Raw genomic sequence first — 27,562 nt, forward strand, 5'->3', positions numbered from 1 at the left:
CCGTTAAACTCCAAAGAAGAAGAAGAAGAAAAGAAGTAAACACAGCCGCGCGGAGCTCCACTGGATACTAACAGAGAAGTTCTGACCGCACGAGCTCCTCTGATCCTGAACCTGGTGAACAGTGACTCAGCAGGAAGTGTTCCTGTACACAGGTGACGTCACTCAGGTCCCGTATGTAGTGTTAGTTTGGAGACTCGGACAGTAAAGTGTAAGTGATGATATTATAACGTTAATGTATCATTAATAATCTGATTAATACACACGTGTTAGGAGGGAATTTACAGGACATACTGTATTTACTGCTGTCAATAACTTCTGTTCGTCACGTGACCGAAATGTTTATTTCATGAACCTTCATTTAAAAGCTCGTTATACTGACCTCTAGTGGTGACATTGTGTAGCACAATTAATATGGACATGCAGCTGTAAAATATTATTACATACGTGTGTGTGTGTGTGTGTGTGTGAAAATCCACTGAGCAAAAGCAAATGCTTATGCACATGATCTCTGAATCTTTAAAAAGAAAGTGAAGAACTAAAACAGAAAGGAAAAGTGAAGAACTTCGATTTATAAATTTTTAAATTATGATCATAAATACAATAACAATCTATTTGGAATCTTTGACCAGCATTTAGATAAATAAGAAGTCAATGTAAAGTTTATTGATCTCTCTGTGACAGTCAGGAAAGTGATTCTGCTCCCTATAGGAGAACACAGAGAGACTGAGGAGGAGCTTCTCCTCCATACGGTCTCTCAGTCAGACACCACACAAGACTAAACCATTCTCTGCATTAGGACGTAGGACATAAGACTAACCATCTTTCCATTATTGCACATTGCATATGTATGGATATTTCTGATCACTGCACATCAGCACACTCGGGTACATTTACACTCACCCTGGACATTTCTGGACATTGGCACATTCAGTCTCACACACCCTGGACATAGGCACATCTACACATTCATGCACATTTGCACACTCCGTGGACATTTGTCTTTTAGTTTACTAGAATCCAGTCCTTTTTCAGTGTTCACCCTCCCCCAAATGTACATAGTGTTTATATTTATTCTTACAGCTAAGGTTTTTCTATAGTTTTCTATATTTCACTAATTAATATATAGTATAGCTAGGTTTTTTTTATATTTTATTATATTTTGTTCTATTTTCAATAGCTTTGTTTTTCTATAGCTAAGTTCCTCTATATTTTATTTCTAATTTTATTCCATAATTTATCTTTTATTTTTGCTTTAAGGTCACAGGCAGTCGTATAATCATTTCATACGCATTTCATATGCATATTTGAATTTAAATTCAAAATGTATTTGTCACAAACACAGTCATACACAGTACGATATGCAGTGAAATGCTTAGACAACTGCCCGTGACCTTAAAAAATAGACAATGAATAGGATATAAATATAAAAAGGAAAACAGAAGGTAAATTTGACTAAGTAAGAATGAAATAAAATATAAAATAAAAAATAAAATAACACTATACAGTACAAAATATACAATATAAGAAAAATGTATGAAAAATTTAGAAAAATAAGAGACATCTGTACTGTACAGGACAAATATACAATATAAGAAACATTTATGAAAAATGAAAAATGTAAAAAATAAGAAACAGTTGTGCAATACAGAGATATAAAGTTTATGGACTTTTGTGGAAATGAAGTTGAATATAAATTGAATAAAAAACAGAAATGCCACATATTTAAAGTGTTTAAAGTGACTGTGAACAGTCCATTGTTGGGATGGCTGAGGTCCTTCACAATCTTCCTGGCCTTGGTCCAGCACCGCTTGCTGTAGATCGAGTGCAGGTCAGGGAGCTCGGTGCGGATGGTGCGCTCAGCTGATCGCACCACCCTCTGTAGAGGTCGTCTGTCCTGTATGGTGCTGTTCCCGAACCAGGTCGAGATGTTTCCCGTCAGGATGCTCTCTATGGTGCACGAGTAGAAATTCCTGAGCACCTTGGAGGGCAGTCTGAAGTCTCTCAAGCGTCTGAGGTGGTAGAGATGCTGTCGGGCCTTTTTCACCACGGTGTTGATGTGACAGGACCATGACAAGTCCTGCGTGATGTGAACACCGAGGTATTTAAAGCTCTCCCCTCTCTCCACTGGGCTTCCGTTGATGATGGGGGTCTGGTAGCTCCTTTCCTGCTTAGTGCTGAAGTCCACTATCAACTCCTTTGTCTTACTGCCGTTTAGAAGAAGATTGTTTCTCTGGCACAAGTTCTCCAGATTCCCAATCTCCTTCAGGTAGGCCGACTCATTGTTGTCAGAGATCAGGCCCACCACGACGGTGTCATCAGCAAACTTAATGATGGTGGTGGAGCTGGTAGTGGCCACGCAGTCGTGGGTGTACAGTGAGTACAGCAGGGGGCTCAGAACACAACCCTGGGGGGCTCCAGTGCTGAGAGTGCCTGTGGTCTGCCAGTTAGAAAATTAGAGATCCACTGGCACAGAGATGGGTTGAGTCCCAGGTGCTTTAGCTTGGTGGTGAGTGTGGAGGGAATTATGGTATTGAATGCTGAGCTGTAGTCGATGAAGAATATTTTTACATAATTCCCCCTTCTAGTATCCAAGTGAGTAAGTGATGTGTGGAGGAGATGAGAGATGGCATGATCAGTAGAACGGTTTGGACAGTAAGCAAACTGTAGTGGGTCCAGTGTGCCTGGTAATAAAGAAATTATGAGGTCTCTGACCAGGCGCTCAAAGCACTTCATCACTACTGAGGTGAGGGCTACAGGGCGATAGTCATTGAGAGAAGCAGGATGAGGTCTCTTCGGGACAGGAACAATGATGGACTCTTTAAAGCATGTGGGGATCACCGGCTGAGATAAAGAGATGTTGAATATCTCACTGAACACAGGTGCTAGCTGGTCTGCGCAAGCTCTGAGGATACGACCTGAGATGCCGTCTGGTCCTGCTGCTTTCCTGGTGTTCACTCTCTTGAAGGCTCTCCTCACGTCATGCTCTGAGATGATGAACGCGTTACCGGTGCTGGCGGTGGCTTCCTGTCTGCAGCCGTTAGCGCCGCTAGCATTAGCATCGCTAGCGTCTTTAGCTGCAGCCTCGAAGTGAGCATAGAAAGTGTTCAGCTTGTCTGCCAGAGTCACGTCCGCATTCGTCATACCGGATGTTGGTGCTTTATAATCCGTTATTGTCCTCAGTCCCTGCCACAGGCTCCTAGAGTCACTCTGTTGGAGCTGTGACTCTAGTTTCCTCCTGTAGCGCTGCTTCGCCTCTTTTACCGCCTTCCGGACGTTATAAGACGCAGCCTTGTACGGTTCCATGTCCCCTGACGCAAGTCTCGTGTTGAAGGCAGCGGTGCGAGATCTTAGAGCGTCGCGGATGGTTTTATCCACCCACGGCTTCTGGTTGGGAAACGTTCTAATAGTCTTTTTCTCCACGGTATCATCTGCTAGTTTCCCGATGAATCCCACAACCGCTTCCGTAAACACGCTGACGTCATCATCGGAGCTGTTTCTGAACATGTCCCAGTCTGCGTCATCGAGTGCGTCCTGTAACGCGGCCACCGATTGGTCCGTCCAGCGCGCGACCTCCCTCTGAACCGGAACTTCCTGTTTTAGCCTTTGTTTGTATTTAGGCATGAGGAAGATGGCGGCATGGTCGGATTTACCAAACGGAGGACGAGATTGTGCCTTGTAGTCGTCCTTGACTGTAGTGTAACAGTGGTCCAGTGTCCTTTCGCCCCTGGTGGGGCAGGTGATATGCTCATAAAAGTTTGACGCTGCGCGTTTGAGGTTGGCACTGTTAAAGTCCCCCGCCACAATAAGTTGGGTGTGCAGGAGCGTGTGAGAGGAACAACGCTCGCGCTGTTGCACCAGCTGCTGTTTACCATTAAACACCAGTTATATTTGGTTTTATTTGGATATTTGGTTGTGTATTCTTCCCTCCCCTTGACTTCCCCGAGTCCCGCGTCCTGTCCATGCGGTGAACTGAGAAGAACTCGGCCGGCTGGATGGCGTGGTCCGGCACCGCTGGGTTCAGCCATGTCTCAGTAAAGCAGAGGAGATTGCAGTCCCGAATGTCTCTCTGGAACTTTATCCTGGCCCTGAGGTCATCGAGCTTGTTCTCCAGTGAGAACAAGGCCTCGTTTACAGAGGTGGAAAGTAACGAATTACATTTACTCGCGCTACTGTAATTGAGTAGTTTTTTTTTGTGTATTTCTACCTTTTTTTTGTTTTTAAAATCTGTAATTTTACTTTTACTTTAGTATCTTTTGTTTGAAGTATTGTAATTCGCTACATTTTAAATCATATTCTGTACTGAGTAAAACAAATGAATGAAAATGATAAAATAAAAATATTCTGCTTTGTATAAATGCGTCGTTGCGCTCGCGTGTGTGTATCATGTCCTGGTCGTGCTCCTGACTCCACTCCAGGTGTTCTTACTGTCCCCACACAGGCATCTACCTGACCTTCCACACGGTCGCTTCCGCCCTGAGAGTGACGTCATCGACTAGCGTGACCATATAGAAACCGAAGAGAGACGCGGGAAAGGGGAAAGAGATTGTGATTTTGGCGTTTTGATATTTGGTTGTGTATTCTGGTTTTGATTTTGTCCCTCCAATTGACTTTGGTTATTGCTTTGTCCCTTTGGTTTGGTTGGTCTTTGTATATATTTGTAGATAATTTCACTGTATGTTTGTGCACTCACTAGTAGTAGGGGCGTGGCTGCCATTTATTTTGGGAAGAGGGAATTTATTCACTGGTTTTGATTGTTTTTTTAGGGAGTCCGGGAACGTACCTGTATTTGTTTGTGTGTGTTTTTTTTTGCAGGTACTCTAGCTACTAAATATAAATAACATTTTGTTTATTTTGGCCTGGGTCCACCCTAAATCTGATTTTCCTCCTGATGTGTTTGTGTGTGTGTGTGTGTATTTTTTGTATATACAAACCTCATTATTTCATCAGTTAATGATTGGATCTAGTTCTTTCTGCTATATACCACCATTTCCATACAGTTTAAAATAGAACCCTGAACCATTCTTGCTGTATGGCCCAACCCTAGACTGGGAGGGTAACCTATTGATAGGATGGAATACTGAAGCACGGATGGAGAAGGAGAGGAAAAGGACTAGTGGGGGGGATATGAGGGTCATTAGAGTAGTGAGAGTGGGAGGAAAGTGGATCAGTTGTTACGTGCGGCTGTAGTGCACGTATGTGCGCGTGCGTGCGTGCGTGGCTGCTGGTGCTGCTCTCTCTCTCCCTGCCTTTCTCTCTCTCCCTCGCTCTCCCTGCTGCAGGAGGTCCCGCCTTGATTGAGCGTGCTGTGACGTGCGACGGGATTGGCTGGCCGTGGAGAAGCCCGTCCTTTTAAGCTGGCCGGTAAAACCCGGAAGCGCGCGCTGTAGGATTTTGGAGATGTGTATTGTGTTGTGTGGTTGGCTAGTGATTGTAAAACTGTTGGGTCGCGCCGGTATTTTGTCAGTTGTAAAGTGTTGGTTTTTCTTTTGTTTCTATCGTTGTTTTGCTTTCGTTGTAAATATTGTAAATAGTTTTCTGGTTGGTTGTATATACTTTTTTTGTTGGAAGCAGTAGGGGTTGGGTGCCATTTCCTTTAAAACCCATTTTCTCCTGTTTTTTTGTGTTAGTTAGGAAGTTAGGTTAGTTTATGTATTTTGTTTATAGTTTTTTTGTGGTAGGTTAGTTAGCTTGCGGGAGGAGATAGGGGGAAGTTTTTTTGTTTATTGTTTTGGCCTTGGCCCAACCCTGAAGCCTAGAGCTTCCTGTGTGTGTGTGCGTGTGTGTGTAAAATAAAAGACCACGCACTCTCCATCCTGTTGTAAAGGATTTATTTTTTTATTTCTTTTTTATTTTGTTGCGGCCCTGAACCCTAGACTAAGGGGTCGTAACACAGTGAATGTACCGAGGTGATCACATGATCACAGGATACACTAACACCCTCAACACTAACATGGAGGAGGTGATGGAACAAATCAGGATGAGAAACAGTGCTGTGAGAAATGTGACAAGAGGAGCAGAAGAACTGTGACAGAGACAATAATGTTAGAGTTTGAGGGGAAGGGACTGCGGAGAGAGGATTGTTGTGGATTTATAGATATAAAGTGTAAAGAACATTTGTATCAAAACCATTAAGAGTAAGAAGTGTCGAGAATTCGGACATGTGGCTCAGAATCGTAAAAGGTAATGAAGGTGTACGAGAAGTGCCTCCACTTCTCGTACACCTTCATTACCTTTTACGATTCTTTTACAAGACCATGGATATGGGGAGTGTGGAGAAGGAGAGAACCCAAGATGTTGCAGCTCTGGGGACAATCAATAATAGATGAGTGTATTGGGGATGTGAAGGGTTGAAAAGAGAAATAGAAGTACAGAAGATGCAGGGGGGCGCTCTTGCGTGGCTATGGGGTAGGACGTGTTTGGCTCGTGCTCTCGCCGAACTCTTGTTTTTTTATATAAATAAGCGCTTAATTTTACGGAAACACTATATAAAATTTTATATGATTTTACTTTAAATTAAAGGGGGAAATTAACATGCGGGTCAATGGCGGAAAAACTACGCAAATATAAATACGACGCATCATCCAATACTAGGCCCAACGTCGCCTCGTCTTCGTGCTCCACCGTCACTCGGTCCCGAGCAACACCACCCCCTCCGGGCAGTCCGGAGAAAATGGATCCTGAGGCCTTGAAATCCGAGATTCTTCGCTCATTAAAAGAAGACATCTCGGCAGTAATTAAGGCTGAACTAAAAAATGCGCTTGCTGATGATTTCAGCGCCCTTAAGAACGAGATACAATCCGTTAAAAAGGAAATTATAAACAATGCGGCGGCCTTTCACTCTGAAATACAGGAGATGAAGACCGTGATACAGGAGGTGGAAGGCGGCCTATCAACGTGCTCAGACGAGGTGACAACTTTAAAATCTGTGGTCACTTGTTTGAAAACAGAGGTAGCCGAGCTAAGAGGGAAATGCGAGGACATGGAGGGAAGGATGAGAAGATGCAATATCAGGATAGTGGGGGTGGCTGAGACGGAGGGATCAAACTCGACTGTGTTTGTTTCGAGGCTGCTGAAAGAAACACTACAACTGGAGAAGGATGTGCTTGTGGACCACTCGCATAGAATTCAGGCTCAAAGAAGATCGGATGGAAAACCGCGTGTCATCATGGCTAAACTTCACTATCACCAAGACTGTGTCGAGGTGTTGAGTCGTGCGCGCGCTCGGGCTCCGCTGAGATTTAACGGAGAATCAGTCGCCATCTTTCCGGATTATACTGCGAGTGTTGCCAAGGCCAGGGCTGCGTTTACTGAGGCTCGGAATCTATTGCGAAATCGTCAGGGCGTCCGGTATGGCATCCTATACCCAGCACGTTTACGTGTTTCACACGACGGGAGAGAAAAGGTGTTCACAGATGCAGAGGAAGCCATGAGGTATATCAGGAAGAACATTATCCCCACAGAGGCTTGAAAACTATGAAAACACTTAACTTATCCGTCTATACCGTTTTCCAGCCTAGACCGCATTTCAGTGGAACAGTGACCTTTTAGTTCGCGTTGTTTTTAGCTCCTCCTAGAGGACGTACAGGGTACTGTTCAGTCATGAGCAGGAGACTTTCCACAGATAATTCTGACATGAAAATATTTACTTTAGTCTCGCTGCTGATGGAAACATCACTAATTTTACTATTGATATATCGTTAAGGTTTCCTTCCCTACTTTTTTGTTGTTGTTGTTTGGTTTATTTATTTTATTGTTGTTATTATTATTATTATTATTATTATCATAATTATTATTGTTGTTATTACTATTTTATTATATCTTTTAATTAATAATATAGTTCTTCCTTAATTGTGAGCTTGTGTTGATTAGTTGCAGTTTAAGAGAAGCGTCTAATATTATTGCCTTTGCCGGTGTCAATAGGCTTACTTTAACTGTTTTTCTTATTGCTATTACCATTATTATTACTATCTTATTCCGCAGATTTTATGACATATCATAATGCGCTATTTGAGTAACTTTAGTCTGGTGGGTTTGGCGGGAGCGTGAGCTGTTGGCTCTGTAGATCTCCCAACACAAACACTTAATGTGTGGATTTGTTTTTGCAGGGTATTTTGTTCACCATGTTCTTGTAGGTGATGGGGGGGAGGGGGGTGGGGTTTTATCCAGGGTTTTTTTTTCTACCAGACTTATTCTGTCAGATGTCCATGTTAATTTTCACTCACTTTCAAGTTGCTTTTATGGATTTCATACATATAAATACTTCCCCTTAAGATGACAGCTATCCAAACTTTTAAAGGGCTGGATGGCTGTTCAGTTAATTTCGTGAGCTGGAATGTTAAGTCACTTAACCATCCCGTGAAACGTAAAAAGGTATTTGCACATTTAAAACAACTTGATGCGGACATCGCATTTCTTCAGGAGACTCATTTACGTACAACGGATCATTTCCGGCTCAGAGGGATTTGGGCGGAACAGATATATCACTCCAATTTCCATTCAAAAGCTAGAGGTGTGGCCATACTCATCAAGAAAAATACACCATTCACTATGACTAGTATAGAGGCTGATTCCTTGGGGCGATATGTTATTGTGGTGGGCCAGCTTTATTCCCTCCCAGTCATTCTGGCCAATATTTATGCACCAAACTGGGATAACCCTGCATTTTTCTCAAATATTTTCTCTCGGATACCAGATATATCATCACACCACCTTATTCTTGGTGGCGACACAAATTGTGTACTCTCCCCTGTTTTAGACCGTAGCTCGTCCAAAAAAGCTCCCCTTTCTAAATCAGCACGTTCAATTAAACTTTTTCTCAAATCATATGGTATAGCTGACGTTTGGCGGTTTCGTAACCCAATTTCCAGAGAATATTCCTTCTTTTCTTCTGTTCATAAGACCTTTTCCCGTATAGATGCTTTTTTCCTAGACAAGAGACTTCTTCCTTTTATTACCAATTGTCATTATGGAGCTATAGTTATATCGGATCATGGTCCCCTAATTATGAAAATGCGTATCCCCAATACACAATCCAGCTACCGTCCCTGGAGGTTAAACTCCTTGCTTCTATCAGAGGAAGCTTTCACTGAATTCATTTCCTCTGAGATTGCATTATTTATTGAGATCAATCAAACACCAGGGATGTCCTCTTCAACTATATGGGAGTCACTTAAGGCATATTTACGAGGCCAGATAATTTCATATTGCGCAAAGAAGAATAAAAATGACACTGCACGCTTTAAAGAACTGGCTGATGAGATACTGGAGCTAGATAGACTATATAGTTATGTACCCTCTGCAGACATAATGAAAAAGCGTATACTTTTGCAGACTGAGTTTGATCTCCTGTCAACAAGGCAGGCTGAATATCTTCTTTCTAAATCAAGACATATGTCCTATGAGCATGGGGACAAGGCTGGGCGAACACTTGCTCATCAGCTAAAACAAAGAACTGCCAATCAGTCTATCCCTGTAATTAACAATGAGCAAGGTTTAAAAAATACTGATAGCCTTAAAATTAATGCATGTTTCCGAAATTATTATCAGTCACTATATACTTCCGATTCATGTGTCGATCCTCTTTCCCTGGAGGACTTTTTCAATAATATACATATCCCTTCTATAGATCCAGTGAATGTTGCTGAATTGGAAGAAAATCTCACGGTGGAAGAAATAGCCTCAGCAATTGCATCTATGCAGAGTGGCAAGTCACCAGGACCGGATGGTTTCCCAACAGATTTCTTTAAAAAATTTTCAGAGCAGCTTTCACCTTTACTGTTATTAGTTTTTGAAGAGTCACTTTCAGTAAAATCCCTACCACCAACCATGCGTCAGGCAGTTATCTCATTAATCCTTAAAAAAGACAAGAACCCTCTCGAGTGTAGCTCATTCCGTCCAATCTCCCTACTTAATACCGATGCCAAAGTGCTTGCTAAAGTCCTTGCGCGACGTTTAGAGGGGGTGTTGCCTTCCATCATATCACCTGACCAAACGGGGTTTATTAAGAATCGTTATTCTTTTTTTAACATCAGACGACTTTTGAATATTCTTTATGGCCCCTCCCCACCTGGCACACCGGAGGTAGTTCTCTCATTGGATGCAGAAAAGGCATTTGACCGTGTGGAATGGGGTTATCTTTTTAATACTCTGGAGAGGTTTGGATTTGGTCGTAAGCTTATATCATGGATAAAACTTTTATACACATCTCCATTAGCCGCTGTGCGTACTAATAACAGCATATCTGCTTATTTTGAGCTTCAACGTGGCACGAGGCAGGGATGCCCTCTGTCTCCACTTCTATTTGCAGTTGCAATGGAACCACTTGCTTTAACTTTGAGACAAAGAGCCGATATCCATGGTATTCAACGGGCAGGATTGGAACATAAGGTGTCGCTTTATGCAGACGACATGTTATTGTACTTGTCACAACCCCTGACAAACTTACCTAAGTTAGTGACTCTACTTACAGTGTTTGGCAAAATATCTGGCTATAAAGTTAATATCCAGAAAAGTGAACTAATGCCTGTTGGTGATGGGGTCAGTCTGTCATCTTTAAGCTCAATTCCCTTTAAGATTAGCCCTAAAAAATTTAAATACCTTGGGATTTGGGTTACGCATGATCATAAAGACTTGTTCGGAGCCAATTATCCAGCTCTTTTATCCAATCTTAAACAAGATCTTGAGCGTTGGGACCACCTCCATCTTTCATTGGGTGGAAGAATTAATACAATAAAAATGAATGTATTGCCCAAGTTTTTGTATATTTTTCAGTGCCTTCCGTTATTTTTAACAAAATCTTTCTTCTCCAAATTAAATAATCAGATCTCATCCTTTATTTGGAACAAAAAAACACCAAGAATTAAAAGAATTATACTGCAGAGACCTCGTGCAAAAGGAGGGATGGCACTTCCAAATTTCATGTATTATTACTGGGCAGCCAATATAAGAGCGCTGTTGTTCTGGTTAAATAATGACATTAATCCCCCTGTTTGGACAATTCTGGAGGGGGCCTCAGTTAGGCCCACTTCTCTAATAGCATTATTGTGCTCTAAAATACCATTTATTCAACCAATCTCTAGTTTGACCTCTAATCCAGTTGTTATACATTCAGTTAAAATCTGGAATCAATTCAGACTATCGTTTTCCCTTAAGGAGTTACCAAGGGCTGCCCCAATTGCTAAAAATTACATGTTTGTTCCGTCTATGATGGATGATGCCTTTAAAGTTTGGGCTAGAAAGGGTTTGGTCTCATTGTCTGAACTCTATATTGATGGAAATTTTGCATCCTTCGAACAGTTGGTGCAGAAATATGACATTCCCAAATCACATTTTTATAGGTACTTGCAGCTTCGGAACTTTGTGGCATTGAATTCTAATAATTTCCCGTCATGCCCTCCACTTTCTTTATTAGATTCAATATTTGAATGCAAATCAGTCCAAAAACAAACTATACGCGGGATTTACGAAATACTCAATATGTATGATTTAACACCCTTAGACTTACTCAGAAATAAATGGGAGACAGATTTAGATGAACCAATTTCAGAGGAAATCTGGCACAAAATAATACAGGGAATTTTCTCATCATCCATTTGCCTTAGACATGCTGTAATACAATTTAAGATTGTGCATCGTCTACATTGGTCAAAAGTCAGACTCTCTAAGATTAAGGCTGATATAGACACCACGTGTGACAGATGCAGACAGGCTCCTGCAACTTTGCTGCATATGTTCTGGACTTGTCCAAGACTCCACATGTTCTGGACCAATATTTTTGAGACTTTTTCTGGAGTATTTGGAGAGATAGTAGAGCCAACTCCATTTGTTGCATTGTTTGGTGTGCCTCCAGAAAGTACCAGTTTTGACCAAAGGGAAATTAAAATACTGGCCTTCTGTTCCCTTTTGGCTAGGAGATTAATCTTGACTAAATGGAAAGACCCTGATCCACCAACATTTAGCCACTGGATAAGGGAAGTGATGCATTGTCTTAAACTGGAGAAAATTAGGTATACAGTTAGAGGGTCTACTGACACATTTTATAGTATTTGGCAGCCTTTCTTAACTTTTGCTGAGGTTATAAACGCAGATAAGATAGTACCGTAAAGGAAGTGTGTGTGAAGATTACTTATTATTATTTTATTTATGGACATCTGATTGTTATGGCATCCTTGTGTTTGTCTGGTGTTGGGGGGGGGGGGGATGGGAGGGTTTGACTTTGTGTTCTCTTTTGTTGTGGTTTGTTGTGTTTTTTTTCTGTAAAGTTTGAAAATAAATAAAAAAACTTTGATCAAAAAAAAGAAGTACAGAAGATGAGAGCAAAAGAACAAGTGATGTCATATGCAGGGGCAGATAAATATGTAAAACAGAATAAAAACAGAAAAGAAGGAAGATTCAGCAAAGAGAAATCAGTAAAAACGGAGGGACAAGACAAGAAGAAGGAGTGGAGAGAAAAGACGGAGCTGGAGACATTTATAGCAGGAGTAATGAAATTAATGCATCATACGAAGTTAATTTTAAAACAGAAAGAATACAGATCTTGGTGAAACAGCAGAACATGATTTAGATACGGGAGAAATAAAGTGAGAAGAAGAGAATCATGAACTACAGACTGTTTATCAGGACAAGAACAGAACAGTGCAGATCCAGTAATCCTGCAGAGGAGCCTTAAAGCCCATGGACAGTGCAGGAAGAGAAACCAGAAATAATTAGCATTCAAGAAACACATGGCTCAAGGTGAAGTGGGAGGTCAACATTTATGGTTGTGTTCCAGTGAGAGGAGATAGGGAAAAGTAAACTGGCCCGGTACTGATCCGTACTGTGTTTAGGTGATTTTAATAATAACTTTACATGTGATAGGCAGATCAATGTACTACTACTACTCTGTCCAAGTTTTCAGAAATTAGTATTGAGTTTGTGTTTTCCTGCCAGCTGTGGTGACAGGTGTTTATTAGTTATAGGTGTTTATTCATTAACACTCTGGAGGAGAAGACTCTAATCACTGGTTATTTCACAGTGTTATTTCAGGGGTAGCTCAGTGGTTAAGGCATTGGACTACGGTTCAGAAGGTCCCAGGTTCAAACCACAAAGTTACCACTGTTGGGCCCTTGAGTGTGGCCCTTAACCTTCAACTGCTCAGATGTGTAATGAAATAAAAAAAAATAAGTAAGTCGCTCTGGATAAGAGGATCTGCCAAATGCCTAAATGTCAATGTGTTATTTCTGCAGGGGAATGTCTGGGCAATCCTCCATCTCTGGGATCAGATCCCTTACATTTACAGCATTTGGCAGACACCCGTATGCCCACAGCAGGGTGAGTGTGTGACTCAGCAGTATGCTCGCTCAGTCAAAGCTAACAAGAGCACACTTCCTCTGAGCTTCACCTTTAAAGCTGGCCTTCTATGGAAGAGCAGGTGACACATGTTCTTGTTTAATGAAGCCATTCTTACTGAAAATACTGTATAGTGTGGATTAGAATGTATGTCTGGGCACAGGAAAGCATCTGACCTTTGATCGGCAGTGTAGGTTAGATGTTTTTTTTAAAGGCTTTTTGGTGTGTGCATTGAAAGGACAGCACCTGTGTATGTACATGAAGCATCAATAAAAACCTTTCCTCCTCTCTGAGTTTGTGCCTGCTTACATCTTTATTAAGAATCAAATCAAAAAATGATTCACAATTTAACATACATGTACATGAATATCAGATTCTTTTAACAATTTTATGTCAAATTAAACAGCACATAATAATCAAAACAACAGAAATGAGCATAGGATTACACTAAATCAAGGAAACAACATTAATGTTTAAGTAGTAAAGAAGAAAAAAACAGAGTCAATCAGAGTATTTAAAAAGTTGGGTTTGGCATTTTCACGGCACAATTCTCCAAATATTCTAAATTCTTCTACGGAGTTCATGTAAAGACCTTTGAGATCCTCCTCCAGCTGCTGCAGTGTCTTTTTGCGCACGATTAGATCGCCATCTTTGAATTTCTCCAGATCTTCATCTTGGTGTACTTCCAGATCTTTATCTTTTCTTTGGGCTAGCCAGGCAACTGACAAGAAAGTATGGTCGATGTTTTTGGACTGACAGCAGCAGGCGGTCCAGAAGTGGTCTGGGATATTGACTCCAGCCTTAATCACCAGCCAGGTCTTGCCTGGTACTGCTCCAGTCACAACATGCGCAAAGTCCTTATCACAGTTATCCTTTATAAATTTCTCCATTTTCTTCTCCACCTTTGTACCCCATTCATTGTTGACATCTTGAGTTTGTGGAACGGCATTAGTGTGTGTGTAGGTAGCAATGGCGCAGTCCTGCTCGTTATTGTGGCAGCGTGGGAAAAGGTGCCCCCTCGTATAACCTTCTGCACGAGGTGAAGAGTAATCATCATATATTGCCTGGTTTTTACCTTTGTCTATCATCTCAGGGTTCTCTCGTTCCATATCAGGTCCTCCATTGGGGTCATCAAGCTGGAGAAGAAAATAATGATTTTGACATATAATGAGAAAAGATGTACAAAATCAAGAAGATGGTCAGAAACTAATAAGTCAGATAATAGTTACCACAAATTATGAATAGCAACAGATTAAAAAAAACATCTACAATGAATAAATAAATGTTTGTGATTGAGTACGTATACAGTGGCTTGCAAAAGTATTCGGCCCCCTTGAACTTTTCCACATTTTGTCACATTACAACCACAAACATGAATCAATTTCATTGAAATTCCACGTGAAAGACCAATACAAAGTGGTGTACACGTGAGAAGTGAAACAAAAATCATACATGATTCCAAACATTTTTTACAAATAAATAACTGAAAAGTGGGGTGTGCGTAATTATTCAGCCCCCTGAGCAATACTTTGTAGAACCACATTTTGCTGCAATTACAGCTGCCAGTCTTTTAGGGTCTGTCTCTACCAGCTTTGCACCTCTAGAGACTAAAATCCTTGCCCATTCTTCTTTACAAAACAGCTCCAGCTCAGTCAGATTAGATGGACAGCGTTTGTGAACAGCAGTTTTCAGATCTTGCCACAGATTCTCGATTGGATTTAGATCTGGACTTTGACTGGGCCATTCTAACACATGGATATGTTTTGTTTTGAACCATTCCATTGTTGCCCTGGCTTTATGTTTAGGGTCGTTGTCCTGCTGGAAGGTGAACCTCCGCCCCAGTCTCAAGTCTTTTGCAGACTCCAAGAGGTTTTATTCCAAGATTGCCCTGTATTTGGCTCCATCCACCTTCCCATCGACTCTGACTAGCTTCCCTGTCCCTGCTGAAGAGAAGCACCCCCAGAGCATGATGCTGCCACCACCATGTTTGACAGTGGGGATGGTGTGTTCAGAGTGATGTGCAGTGTTAGTTTTCCGCCACACATATAGCGTTTTGGATTTTGGTCTCATCTGACCAGAGCACCTTCTTCCACATGTTTGCTGTGTCCCCCACATGGCTTTTCCCCAACTTATGGTTTTCTGTTAACAATGGCTTTCTTCTTGCCACTCTTCCATAAAGGCTAACTTTGTGCAGTGCACGACTAATAGTTGTCCTATGAACAGATTCCCCCACCTGAGCAGTAGATCTCTGCAGCTTGTCCAGAGTCATCATGGGCCTCTTGGCTGCATTTCTGATCAGCGCTCTCCTTATTCGGCCTGTGAGTTTAGGTGGACGGCCTTGTCTTGGTAGGTTTACAGTTGTGCCATACTCCTTTCATTTCTGAATGATGGCTTGAACAGTGCTCCGTGGGATGTTCAAGGCTTTGGAAATCTTTTTGTAGCCTAAGCCTGCGTCTTTTGGACTTCATGGTGTTGTTGCTCCCAATATCCTCTTAGACAACCTCTGAGGCCGTCACAGAGCAGCTGTATTTGTACTGACATTAGATTACACACAGGTGCACTCGGTTTAGTCATTAGCACTCATCAGGCAACGTCTATGGGCAACTGACTGCACTCAGACCAAAGGGGGCTGAATAATTACGCACACCCCACTTTGCAGTTATTTATTTGTAAGAAATGTTTGGAATCATGTATGATTTTCATTCCACTTCTCACATGTACACCACTTTTAGTGTATTTAATTATTTCCATTGTTTAAATGTTAATTATTTGAGCTACTTCATCAAATGCTTGCTTATTTAATAAAATTAAAAATTATTATAATTAGTTATCATTATTATTATTATTGTTATTATAATAATAATAATAATAATTATTATTATTATTATAATTATTATTATTATTATCAGTTCTGTAATAATCAGAGACTCACCTGTGGTTCGATCTTCCAGTCAGCTTTGTCTACCTTATGATATCCCACATAGTAATAAGCAGAGTACACCGGGATCCTGGCCTTCGTGTCATACAGAGTGGCGTACCTGTAGGATCCTTGCCAGCGCTGGCAAATCTGCTGGTATCGGTTTGGATTTTGGTCATCTTGAAGAACAGTGGGGGGGTAGTGGACATTTTGGTCTGACGGTTTTGGGATAAAGAAATCAGGACATGTATTATTAAAAGACTGCACCACCTCTCCTCTGGCCCTGTTCCCAAACACCTGCAGCAGGAACCCCAGGACGAGCAGCTTCATGGTGAAGGTGAAGCAGAGTATGGGCGATAATAAGCGGTGGAGCTCAGAGTGAGGCAATAAATACACACAGGCACAGAAGGGGGCGGGGGTAAGGCTGGACGGGAAAATAAAAGTAAATAAATAAAAACCAAAACAGTAAGGGTTTTGTAAAGGTGCTTGACCGCTTAGCTGTAAACAAGCAGCCCCATGATCCCATTGGATGGTTCAGTCCAGGAACCCAAGGACCGCAGGTATGAGTAGGTGATCGGGTTGCTGTTAGAAAGGTGTTGTTCTGTAATGTTTGGCCACAGGACTGTGTGATGTGAGCTGGCTGTGTGGCAATAATAATAATAATAATAATAAAATAATAATACAAATCTAATAAATAATAATAATGATTACATGCAGAATGGCAACATGCTGGTGTAGTGTGTTACAGTGAGAGGAGATAGGGGTGTGTGTGTGTGTGTGTGTGTGTGTGAGTGTGTGTGTGCCACATTTATAAAACAACATATTCCATATGAGGTAACGGGGAGGACGAGAGCAAGAATCTGTGGTTTAAGGAGTGTGACGGTGGTGTATTACTGTAACCCATGTGAAAGACTAGAGCTACAGGAGGAGAAGCACAGCATGAGGGTTATATGGTTTGGAGATTTAAATGGGAACAGGAGACTCGGGGGAAGTAACCGAACAGATGATGATGGGAAAGTAATAAATGAGACGTTAGAACAAAATAATCCAGAGTGTGTAAATAACAGGAACAGTACCAGGATAGACATTAACACTGGTGCTTATCTGTCTTTCCTTTTCTTTTTCTTTCTGTTAGCCCTGATACCGTACCGGTTCTGCTTAAATGATCAGACGTAGTGCCGAGGTATCAGGACCCTTAAATAAACACGCCGCCAGGTGTGGCACCTTCACACTGATTGCCTTATAGCGAAGTTGCCTGGGAACCGTGTGTCTACCTGACCACGCCTCCGCCTGTTCAGAACTGTTCTGCCCTCGTAAGACCCACGTCGTTACAGATTGAACTTAAGAAAAAAAAAGTGTTGTCTGTGCAGGACTTTCATCTATCTTGTATTAAAATAAAAGTCACCTTTTCCTATTTTAATGTAAATAAAGAAAAGTTGTTCAACATAAATAGAATATTAACAATAATACATAAAAATAACTAATAAGTAGCACTTGTGTATTTTGGACACTCAGACTACAGAACATCATCAGTGTGTTAGTTTATATTATTATTATTATTAGTTAAATGTAACAGTGTTATGTAGTTTATTATTAAACATAGTTTACAGTGTAGAGATTATTGTTGTTAGAGGGTTTATTGCTGAATCTTAACACACCTCCAGTAAAGCAAAAGAGAGCTACTTTAAAGAATCAAAAAAATAAAACATATTTTGGAATATTTAACATGTTTTTGTTGTCTCCATAATTCCATAATTGTTTTATTTTATTTATTGTTTTTTTGTTTTTTTTTTATCATTCCAGTGTCTTCAGTATAAAAAGACAATGTTGAAAACCATCAAGATAAAGAATTAGAAGGTGTGTCCAGACTTTTGACCGGTACTGTATGTGTGAAAACAGAGCCGTTCCACATAAACTCTATAATTTATAAAATACAGATTGTTTATGTATATTACTTTAACCTCTTCTATTTCAGACTCCATCTGAGAGATTTAACCAACATGAGTTTTATCTTTTACAGTCACCAGTAAATTCACTTTAAAGTCAGCTCATGTCTGATAAATAATAAAAATATATAACATATAACTGTGTGTGTGTTTCTGCAGACATGTGGAGCTACACGCTTCTGTTTGGGCTGCAGATTTTCATCTGTAAGTTTTATTAGAAATACATACACAGCTCTATATACTAACTAACCTCGTGGTGTTGATGGTGTTGGTGTGTTCAGCTTTATCAAAGTCAATGTAGACTATTAACGCTAATTACTGCTTAAAAACCACTTTAGTTTATTTCCTCTGAGATTTTCAGGTTAACACTTTTTGTTTTTCCCTCAGTCCCTCCCCCTGTGTCCGGTCAACGCTCTGTGACGGCCAAACTCCATCACCCCATGACTCTCACCCGTGACTGGGAATGTCATGGTTTACTCAAATGGAGCCCATTTAATAAACCAGACTATATGCTGGCTCAGTGTAATCAAACATCCTGCAGGTCAGAGGAGGGGTTTACCATCTCTCATGCTCAGTACCTGAAGGGGAAGCCGTACCTCACCATCACTGCAGCTGATTACAGTAACAGAGGGACATACACGTGTCAGTGTAAGGACAGTGAGGTCTGTGACGTGCGTCTCATCATCCAGCGTAAGTCTCTCATAAAATACATTGTGTTTTATAAATATGTCTTTATTAAACGAATCTCTTGAAAAACAATGAACAAATACTAATTCTTATTCTGCATTCAGGAGTGTACACTAAATTTACATCCAGTTAAAATGCACCCTTGGGATCTTACACCCCGCTCATAATTTTAAAATGTTAACACTCAGGAGACTGAAGGCAGGTTGGGAGTACTAATTTTATTCTTTTACTTTATTTAACTATATCTTCACCCACAGCTCTCACTCACTCTCTGGTTAAGGGTCATATAAATAAACCAACAGCCACAGATGCTCATCCAGGGGATCAGATTTAGTGTTCTCTTTTTAGTGAGGTCAGTCAATGGGCTGGTGACATTAAAAAAATTTGACACAAATCTACAATAGTAGAAACCATCGTACCCCCTTTTTGTTCTTAGTTCTTGGGCAGACCACATTCCTGCTTTCTCAACAATTTTCAATGACCCAAGTGGAAGCCCAGATTCCACCTGTCTAACTGAGCACTTCCTCTGGTTTCACTTGTCTTAGGACAGCTCTCAGATGTTGAAAATGCTGCTTCTAGTCATTACTATAAATTATTATATTATGTAATTAGTGTGGTGTCGGGCCTGCAGCCCTCACCTCTTACCATGTTTACTTTCCTTGCTCGAACAGAAAAATGAGACCAGCACCATGTCCAGCTTCATTTGTTTACAAGGGGTGGGGTGCCTCAACTTGCATGGGCTGGCTGGGTATCGCTTTCCACCATAAGTATTGTAACCATATTCATGGTGCTCATAACATACTAATAGAAAGACTGGAAAACTGGGTCGGGTTTTCTGGGATGGTAATAAAATGGTTCAGATCATACTTAGAAGGCAGAGGTTATTATGTGAGTATAGGAGAGCAAAAGTCTAAGTGGACGTCCATGACATGCGGAGTCCCACAAGGCTCAATTCTTGCACCGCTCCTGTTTAGCCTGTATATGCTCCCACTAAGTCAGATAATGAGAAAGAACCAAATTGCCTATCACAGCTATGCTGATGATACCCAGCTTTACCTAGCCTTATCTCCAAATGATTTTAGCCCCATAGACTCCCTCTGCAAATGCATTGATGAAATTAACAGTTGGATGTGCCAAAAATTTCTTCAGTTAACAAAGGAGAAAACTGTAATTGCATTTGAAAACAAAGATGAAGCTCTGAAGGTGAATGCATACCTTCACTCTAGGGGTCAGATAACTAAAAATCAAGTCAAGAATCTTGGGGTGATTCTGGAGACAGACTTTAGTTAAGTAGTCATGTCAAAGCAATAACTAAATCAGCATACTATCATCTCAAAAACATTGCAAGAATTAGATGTTTTGTTTCCAATCAAGACTTGGAGAAACTTGTCCATGCCTTTATCACCAGCAGGGTGGATTATTGTAATGGTCTCCTCACCGGCCTTCCCAAGAAGACCATTAGACAGCTGCAGCTCATCCAGAACGCTGCTGCAGGATTCTGACTAGAACCAGAAAATCTGATCACATCACACCAGTCCTCAGGTCCTTACACTGGCTTCCTGTAACATTTAGGATAGATTTTAAAGTACTTTTACTTGTTTATAAATCACTTAATGGCCTGGGACCTAAATACATTACAGATATGTTCACTGAATATAAACCTAACAGACCACTCAGATCGTTAGGATCGAGTCAGTTAGAAATACCAAGGGTTCACACTAAACAAGGGGAGTCTGCCTTTAGTCATTATGCTGCCCGCAGTTGGAACCAGATCCAGAAGAGATCAGATGTGATAAAAGATTAGTCACATTTAAATCTAGACTTAAATCTGTTTAGCTGTGCATTTATTCAATGTGTACTGTGCTACGTCCGAACTGACTGCACTGGATTTTAGATTTACTTTATTATTTTTTACCTGTTTCTAAATCAAATTTCTAGTAGTTTTAAAAGCATCATTACGAACTGTTTTCATTTTTATTTAAAATCAAATATAAATAATTTAAAAAGTTTGAGTGCTATTATTTTCTATTCCTTTTTATAATTATTTTCTTTTCTTTTATGTAAGGCACTTTGAATCACCATTGTGTATGAAATGTGCTGTACAAATAAACATGCCTTGCCTTGCCTAACAGCAAATTCGAGCACACAACTTACATGTGTTTTGACTCTCTTCTGACCATGCTGGAAACTCTCCCACACAGGGCACGCTGCCAAGGAAGGGAAAACTCCAGACCACAACCGTCTCCTTTTTCATTTACTTATTTATATTTACTAATTTATTTATTAGTTCAGGATATCTTCTTCCAACTTCTGGTTCTTGCTCTTCCTTCTCCCCAAAGAAAGGAAAGCTTTAGCCATGAAAGCCCCCTCCTCCCTGCGAGAAATATTAAACACCCTCAAGTGCATGCTGATCATCCTCTCTCTTGGTCTTGAGAAGAAAAGCCCACTGGAAATAAGCCCTCTCTGCTTCATCCTACACCAAGGGCTAAGTCTTTCGGCTTACTGAACCGTCACAATTCCTCACAGAACAGTTGTCTGCATCGCCCACTTTCAGGACCGTCTAAGCGGTAACGTGAAACCGTCCCCAGTCACCACCCACATCCCAAACAGTTCACACAGGGCATCCATGCTCCCCTCTAACCAAAAAGGACCAGGACGAGTCAGGCAGGTCCAGAGGGCAAAGGGGGTCTGGATCACTGGCAGCTCAATATAGTGAGACAGGGGGAGAGAAAGATAAAAAGAAGAGAACAGAGAGAGAACAGTTAGGTATAGTCACATAATGTATAGGTTGAATGTATATTTAGTGCAGAATGGCGTGATCAATGGTGTCAAAAGTTGCACTAAGGTCAAGTAACACAAGCAAATAGTCATTTACCGCTTTAACCAGCGCTGTCTCTGTGCTGTGATGAGGCCTAAACCCTGACTGATTCAGCTCCTGAATGTCATTCCTACAGAGCTGATGTGCTCCAACCGTTTCTAGGATCTCTGAGTTAAAGGGGAGGTTTGATATCAGCCTGTAGTTGGACAGCTGACAGGGGTCGAGGTTAGGTTTTTTAACTCTTCTAGTTTTTTCTAGACAATTTTCTAGAAAATCCTTTCTAGTGTCTTTGCTGCTAGATTCATTAGTGGACAAGATGTAAAAATGCCATGATTGGATGCACCGCATCCTTCAAGCATTAAGAAAACATGGGGATCCAGAAGAATGTAAAGGGGGACCTGATTGGTTGGTTCTTATCACATGACTTGCCCTCATCATGTGAACTTGCTTGATTCTGAAAAGAAGGGTACAACATTGTGGCTCTTTAATGTGAACGCGCTTGTCACATGTATATTAAAAATAATGAACTTAAGTACACAAAAGACACGACATGTAAACGGCCCCTAATGTGGGTATTAACCTCAACACAACACACTTTCCTCATTCTATTTCTAATTTTCCTCACTTTCCTCTCTTTAGCTGTAGAGATGAGGCGTGTGGTTATCCCAGGAGAGCCCATAGACGTGCACTTACCCCTCACTGACCAGGTGGAGGTGAGTTTTACTCCCAGTGCCGCTGTACAACCATCAAACCTGCAGATCTGCACCGTGACCAAAGAGAAGATACACTGCAGTCCAGATTATAAAGAGAGAGCGTCTTTCCTCAACACTCTTCAGATTAAAAATGGGTGTGGCTCTGACAGCGGGAACTACACAGTACGGGATCAGGTGAACGATGAGACTCTCACCATCATACAGGTCCATGTGACAGGTGAGTGTAAATCAACAATATACTAGTGCATCTCAAAAGGTTAGACTAGAAATAGAAAAGAAAGGTTAATTTATTTTAGAAAGTAAAACTCACATTATAGAATCATTACATGTAACATGAAATATTTCAAGAATTCTTTTAGTTTAAATTTTAATGATTACGGCTTACGGCTCATGAAAAAAAAATTCAGTGTCTCAAAATATTAGAATATTTTCCAAGATCAATAAAAAATATCTATAATTTACAGTACAGAGATGTCCAACTTCTGGAAAGTTATGTTGATTTATGCGCTTAGTACTTGGTTGGGGCTCCTTTAACACAAAATACTGCATCAGTGTGGCATCTCATGGTGGAGATCAGTCTGTGGAGCTGCTGAGACGTTACTGAAGACCAGGTTGCTTTGATATCAGCCTTCAGCTGGTTTGTATTGTTGGGTCTGGGTTTCACATCTTCCTCTTCACAGTAGACCAGAGATTCTCTATGGGGTTCAGGTCAGGTGAGTTGGCTGGAGAGTCAAGCACAGTAATATCATGATCAGCAGACCAGTTAGTGGTAGTTTTGGCACTGTGGACAGGTGCTAAGTCTTGCTAAAAAAGGAAAGCAGCGTTTCCTAAAATCTAATGGTAGACACTGTGTTGACTTTGGACTTGATAAAACACAGTGGACCAACACCAACAGATGACATGGCTCCCCAAATCATCACCAACTGTGCAAACGTCACATTGGACTTGAATTAACTTAAATTAACTTGAATTAACTTAAATTCTGTGTCTCTCCTCCTTTCCTCCAGACTCTGGGACCCTGGTTTCAAAATGAAAGTTCTTTAAAGAGAGGACTTTAGACCACTGAGCAGCGGTCCAGTTCTTTTTCTCCTTAGCCCAGGTAAGATGTTTCTGACATTGTCTCTGGGTCAGGAGTGGCTTGATATTAATCATACCACAGTTGTAGTTCATTTCCTGGAGACTCTTGTGAGTGGTGACTCTTGATGCACTGACTCCAGCCTCACTCCTCTCCCTGTGAAGCTCTCCCAAGGGCTGCAGTCATCCCTGTTGCTGGTCCACCTTTTCCTACCACAGTTTTCCCTTCCGCTCAACATTCCATGAATATGCTTCGATACAGCACTCTGTTAACAGCCAGCAATTTCTGTGATGACCTTCTGTGTTTCATCCTCCTTGTTGTTGTAGGTCTCATCTTCTGGACAACTGTCAGGTCATCAGTTTTCCCCATGTGTGTCCTGAGCTGGACAAGAGAAGAGTAATTGACTCAAACCCCAAATGAAATATTCTGAGATACTGGATCTTCATGAGCTGTTAGCCGTAATCAATAAAATTAAAAGAAAAAGAAAAGCTTGAAATATTTCACTTTTACATGGAATGAACTCAGAAACTACGATTTCAATTAAATTAAGGAGAAATAACTTTTCCATGAGATTCTATTTTTGAGATACACTAGTATACTCTTTATTATTGTAAGGAGAAGTATATGTGTGTGTAACAGTTGTAATGATTGAATTCAACCCTGAATAGAGCTTTTTTGCTTTATTAATGCTTTATAATGAACTTGACTAACATGGGTGTGAACGAGCCTAAGTGTGTGTGTGTGTGTGTGTGTGTGTGTGTGTGTGTGTGTGCCAGTGTAACTAAGTGTACCTCTCTGTGTGTAATACAGAAACATAAAGATCAGCTCTCGCTGTAGTTAATAAAGCAGTTAGTGAGTGAGGCTCCATCACATCATCACTCTGTAAGACCCTGATCAGTTCTCTATCAGTGATGGAGTGGAGCAGTAAGAGCTCTGTAGATCTGTACTCGTGTCTCCTACACTTCTATACGGGACTCGACATCAGCACTGAGCTTTAATACACCCTAATTCACTGACTGTGTGTGTGTGTGTGTGTGTGTGTGTGTGTGTGTGTGTGTATGTGTGTGTGTGTGTGTGTGGAGGTCTTGTATAGGAATCATGATGTGATTTATATATTATTTATCCTCAGAGTTAACATGAACACTGCAGCGTCCTTGAGACTAAGTAGTTATTATTATGATCTCTTGTATATTTCTTTAGAATATGTTTCGTTTTATGTTTATTTAAAATTCTAATGCTGAAATAGACACTAAAATAAAAGGAAAAGTAGTAAGGGTAAACTCTATAACACAGCGCCATCTCCTGGCAGAAACACACCTGAAGCGTTTCCAGACTGTACTGAGGGTTAGAGATGTGTTTCTGCCACATGATGCTGAAACCTGTAATGATTGATGAACAGGAGACTGTAGGCTGATCTTCTATAACACATCATATCTATAGATGAGAGACTGCAGGTGGAAGATATCAGAGCCCAGGTTCAGCAACACATAATGTCTGATGGAGTGATGGGACTCTCAGGAGCTCACAGGGGGATTTCTCTCCCTCTCTCCCTCTCTCTCTCTCTGTGTGTTACAGAGCCGTGTCCAGTGCAGGAGGGAGGTGTACCAGCGTGGGCCGTCGTACTGATCGTGCTGCTGCTTCTGTTTGGAGCTGCGTTTGTGTCTCTATCTGTGATCCACCTGCGTCTGAGGAGAGAACATCAGCAGTGCCGTCAGGGATCTGAAGGGAGGAGACATGAGCAGATCCCCATGACTGGAACTGTTCCACCTGATCCAGGAGAAGAGCAGGACTGATACACACTGAGCTCTTACTGAACCCACACACACCAGGAGTTACAGAGAGTACGGTGTACGGTGGGTACTCAGTGTGTATCAGTCCTCCTCTTCTCAGTTCATACAGTAATATGTTACTAATAAACACACTGTGTGTGTGTGTGTCGGGGTGATGGAGCTGCAGGTGAAGGATGCTGTACACACACAGAAACATGATGCTTTGCTCCATAATCATGTGATAATCATGTGATAATCAGAGTGTAGATGAACCACAGTCTCCTGATCTGTGTATGAGTGTGTGAGATTAGTCCTGTGTTACACTCAGTGCCTTATAGAATACACTCTCACTTTATTATTAGGGCCTGGACACTTAGACATCAGCCCTATTCTGTCATGTTACAATAATAATAATACTTACACACACACACACTAGGGTTGCGCGATATGCCCATTGTCATATCGTCCTATCGTCAGCCTGTAAGATCGCCGATACACGATAGTAGTCAAAGCCCAGGGATTCTGCGTGCTGTCGCGTTGTATTCAGAGAGTACTACATATTTTTGTGGTTATTTTTTTTTTCATTTCATGTCTGTTGTTTTATCGATAAATCTGCTCATATCTGCGCACGCGTTTATCAGCCTTTTGATCAAAAAGTTGCACGCGCAACTCACTTTCACTTTGCACAAGGCAGTGTTTATTGTTTAGTGTATATTTAAAGCGCATAAACACAATAAAACAATTGTTTTAGGCTAACATATCATACCTCATTGTAGTTTTTTTGCACACACGCGCGGGTGCGTTACAATAATAAGGAAAAATCACAATAATAAATTCGGAGCAGTACTACTAATAATAATTATACTGAATGAAGAAAGCGCCGTCGAAGAAGTATCATCATTGAAGGAGAGAAGAAAATGAAGAATTAATACTTATCAGTATTTACAGTTTGAGCTCGACATGTTTATGAGCTCTGTCGCTTGCTGTCAATGGGTGACTAGGAGAGAGAACACATTTTCGGCTTCAGTAGACACACAATACTTCAGACTGAAACACGACTGCCCCCTACAGGTAATGAAGGGCATTTTCACAGCTTGCCGTGCGCAGCCGTGGCAAGTCACGGGATTCCTTTTCTTGAAACGTGGGTTTTTAATGGCGACATCTGTATCGTCCATATAGCTGACTATCGTCGATAGACGAGACTATCGTCGATAGACAATAGTATCGTCTATCGGCACAACCCTAACACACACTCTCATACATCGCACACATACATACATCACACATAAACACACTCACACATACACCCACCACAAATGTTAATACTCTCTCACACACACACACACACACACACACACACACTCACACAGACACACAAAGACAACACACTCATATACTATACACACTCTGGAAAGATGGAAAAAGGCTGTTTTTGTGATATTGGAAATATGATTTTCAAAAGACAAGTTACTGTCTAATATTACGCCCAGGTCTTTTACTGTTGAGCTGGTAGTAACAGTACATCCTTCTAAACGCAGGCTTTTCACAAGAATTGTGAAAGCTGTTGTGTGCTGGTATTTGGGCCGATGAGTAATATCTCTGTCTTGTCTGAGTTTAGTAAAAGGAAGTTATTGGTCATCCAATCTTTTATGTCCTGGACACACTCGGTTAATCTAGACAACTTATGTATTTCGTCTGGTTTTGTTGAGATGTATAATTGGGTATCATCAGCATAACAATGGAAACTAATCCCATGCCTTCTAATGATGTTACCCAAGGGAAGCATGTATATTGAGAACAGCAGAGGTCCTAAAACTGACCCTTGTGGGACCCCATATTTCACTGGCATTACACCAGACAGTTCTCCATTTAGGTCTACAAAATGGTATCGATCAGACAGGTATGATCTAAACCATTTTAATGCCTGACCCTGAATACCTATGTGATTTTGTAGGCGATCTATGAGAATATTATGATCTATGGTGTCGAATGCAGCACTAAGATCATGTAAGACTAGAATTGAGATGCAGCCTTGGTCCGAAGCTAAAAACAAGTCGTTTGCAATCTTAACTAGTGCAGTTTCTGTACTATGATGGGGCCTGAAACCTGACTGAAATTCTTCAAGGATGTTGTTTTCCTGCAAGAATATCTGTGTGCATATTTGAGCTGATACTACTTTTTCTAATATTTTTAATATGAACGGAAGGTTTAAAATCGGTCCGTAATTTGTTATTTCATTCGCGTCCAAATTAGATTTTTTAAGAAGCGGCTTAATAACTGCCAACTTGAAAGGTTTGGGGACGTGACCTAG

At 41.0% G+C, this 27,562-nt stretch overlaps 2 protein-coding genes across 2 annotated transcripts; one reads left to right on the forward strand and one right to left on the reverse strand.

Annotated features, from left to right (window-relative positions):
• Window positions 1-25,679, forward strand: LOC128509411 (uncharacterized). Its single transcript, XM_053481146.1, has 4 exons — window positions 1-208; window positions 18,577-18,879; window positions 22,334-22,624; window positions 25,058-25,679. The coding sequence occupies exons 2-4, from the start codon at window positions 18,630-18,632 to the stop codon at window positions 25,273-25,275; spliced, it is 759 nt and encodes a 252-aa protein (XP_053337121.1). The 5' UTR covers window positions 1-208; window positions 18,577-18,629; the 3' UTR covers window positions 25,276-25,679.
• LOC128509696 (endonuclease domain-containing 1 protein-like) lies at window positions 13,800-16,573 on the reverse strand. Its single transcript, XM_053481528.1, has 2 exons — window positions 16,259-16,573; window positions 13,800-14,462 (listed from the first exon to the last, which is right to left on the reverse strand). Exons 1-2 carry the CDS (start codon window positions 16,571-16,573, stop codon window positions 13,800-13,802), a joined length of 978 nt encoding a protein of 325 aa, XP_053337503.1.
• Window positions 25,680-27,562: the final 1,883 nt, after the last annotated feature.

Source organism: Clarias gariepinus, chromosome 21 (genome assembly GCF_024256425.1).
Source record: "Clarias gariepinus isolate MV-2021 ecotype Netherlands chromosome 21, CGAR_prim_01v2, whole genome shotgun sequence".
Taxonomy (NCBI): Eukaryota; Metazoa; Chordata; class Actinopteri; order Siluriformes; family Clariidae; genus Clarias; species Clarias gariepinus.

Excerpts from the sequence above, each read along its gene's own strand:
- LOC128509411 (XM_053481146.1), top strand. The coding sequence starts at position 18,630 with ATGACTCTCACCCGTGACTGGGAATGTCATGGTTTACTCAAATGGAGC. Across the intron at positions 18,880-22,333 it reads CGTGCGTCTCATCATCCAGC|CTGTAGAGATGAGGCGTGTG; the intron begins GTAAGTCTCTCA and ends TCCTCTCTTTAG. Across the intron at positions 22,625-25,057 it reads CATACAGGTCCATGTGACAG|AGCCGTGTCCAGTGCAGGAG; the intron begins GTGAGTGTAAAT and ends TGTGTGTTACAG.
- LOC128509696 (XM_053481528.1), bottom strand. The coding sequence starts at position 16,573 with ATGAAGCTGCTCGTCCTGGGGTTCCTGCTGCAGGTGTTTGGGAACAGG. Across the intron at positions 14,463-16,258 it reads ACTGGAAGATCGAACCACAG|CTTGATGACCCCAATGGAGG; the intron begins GTGAGTCTCTGA and ends TTTCTTCTCCAG.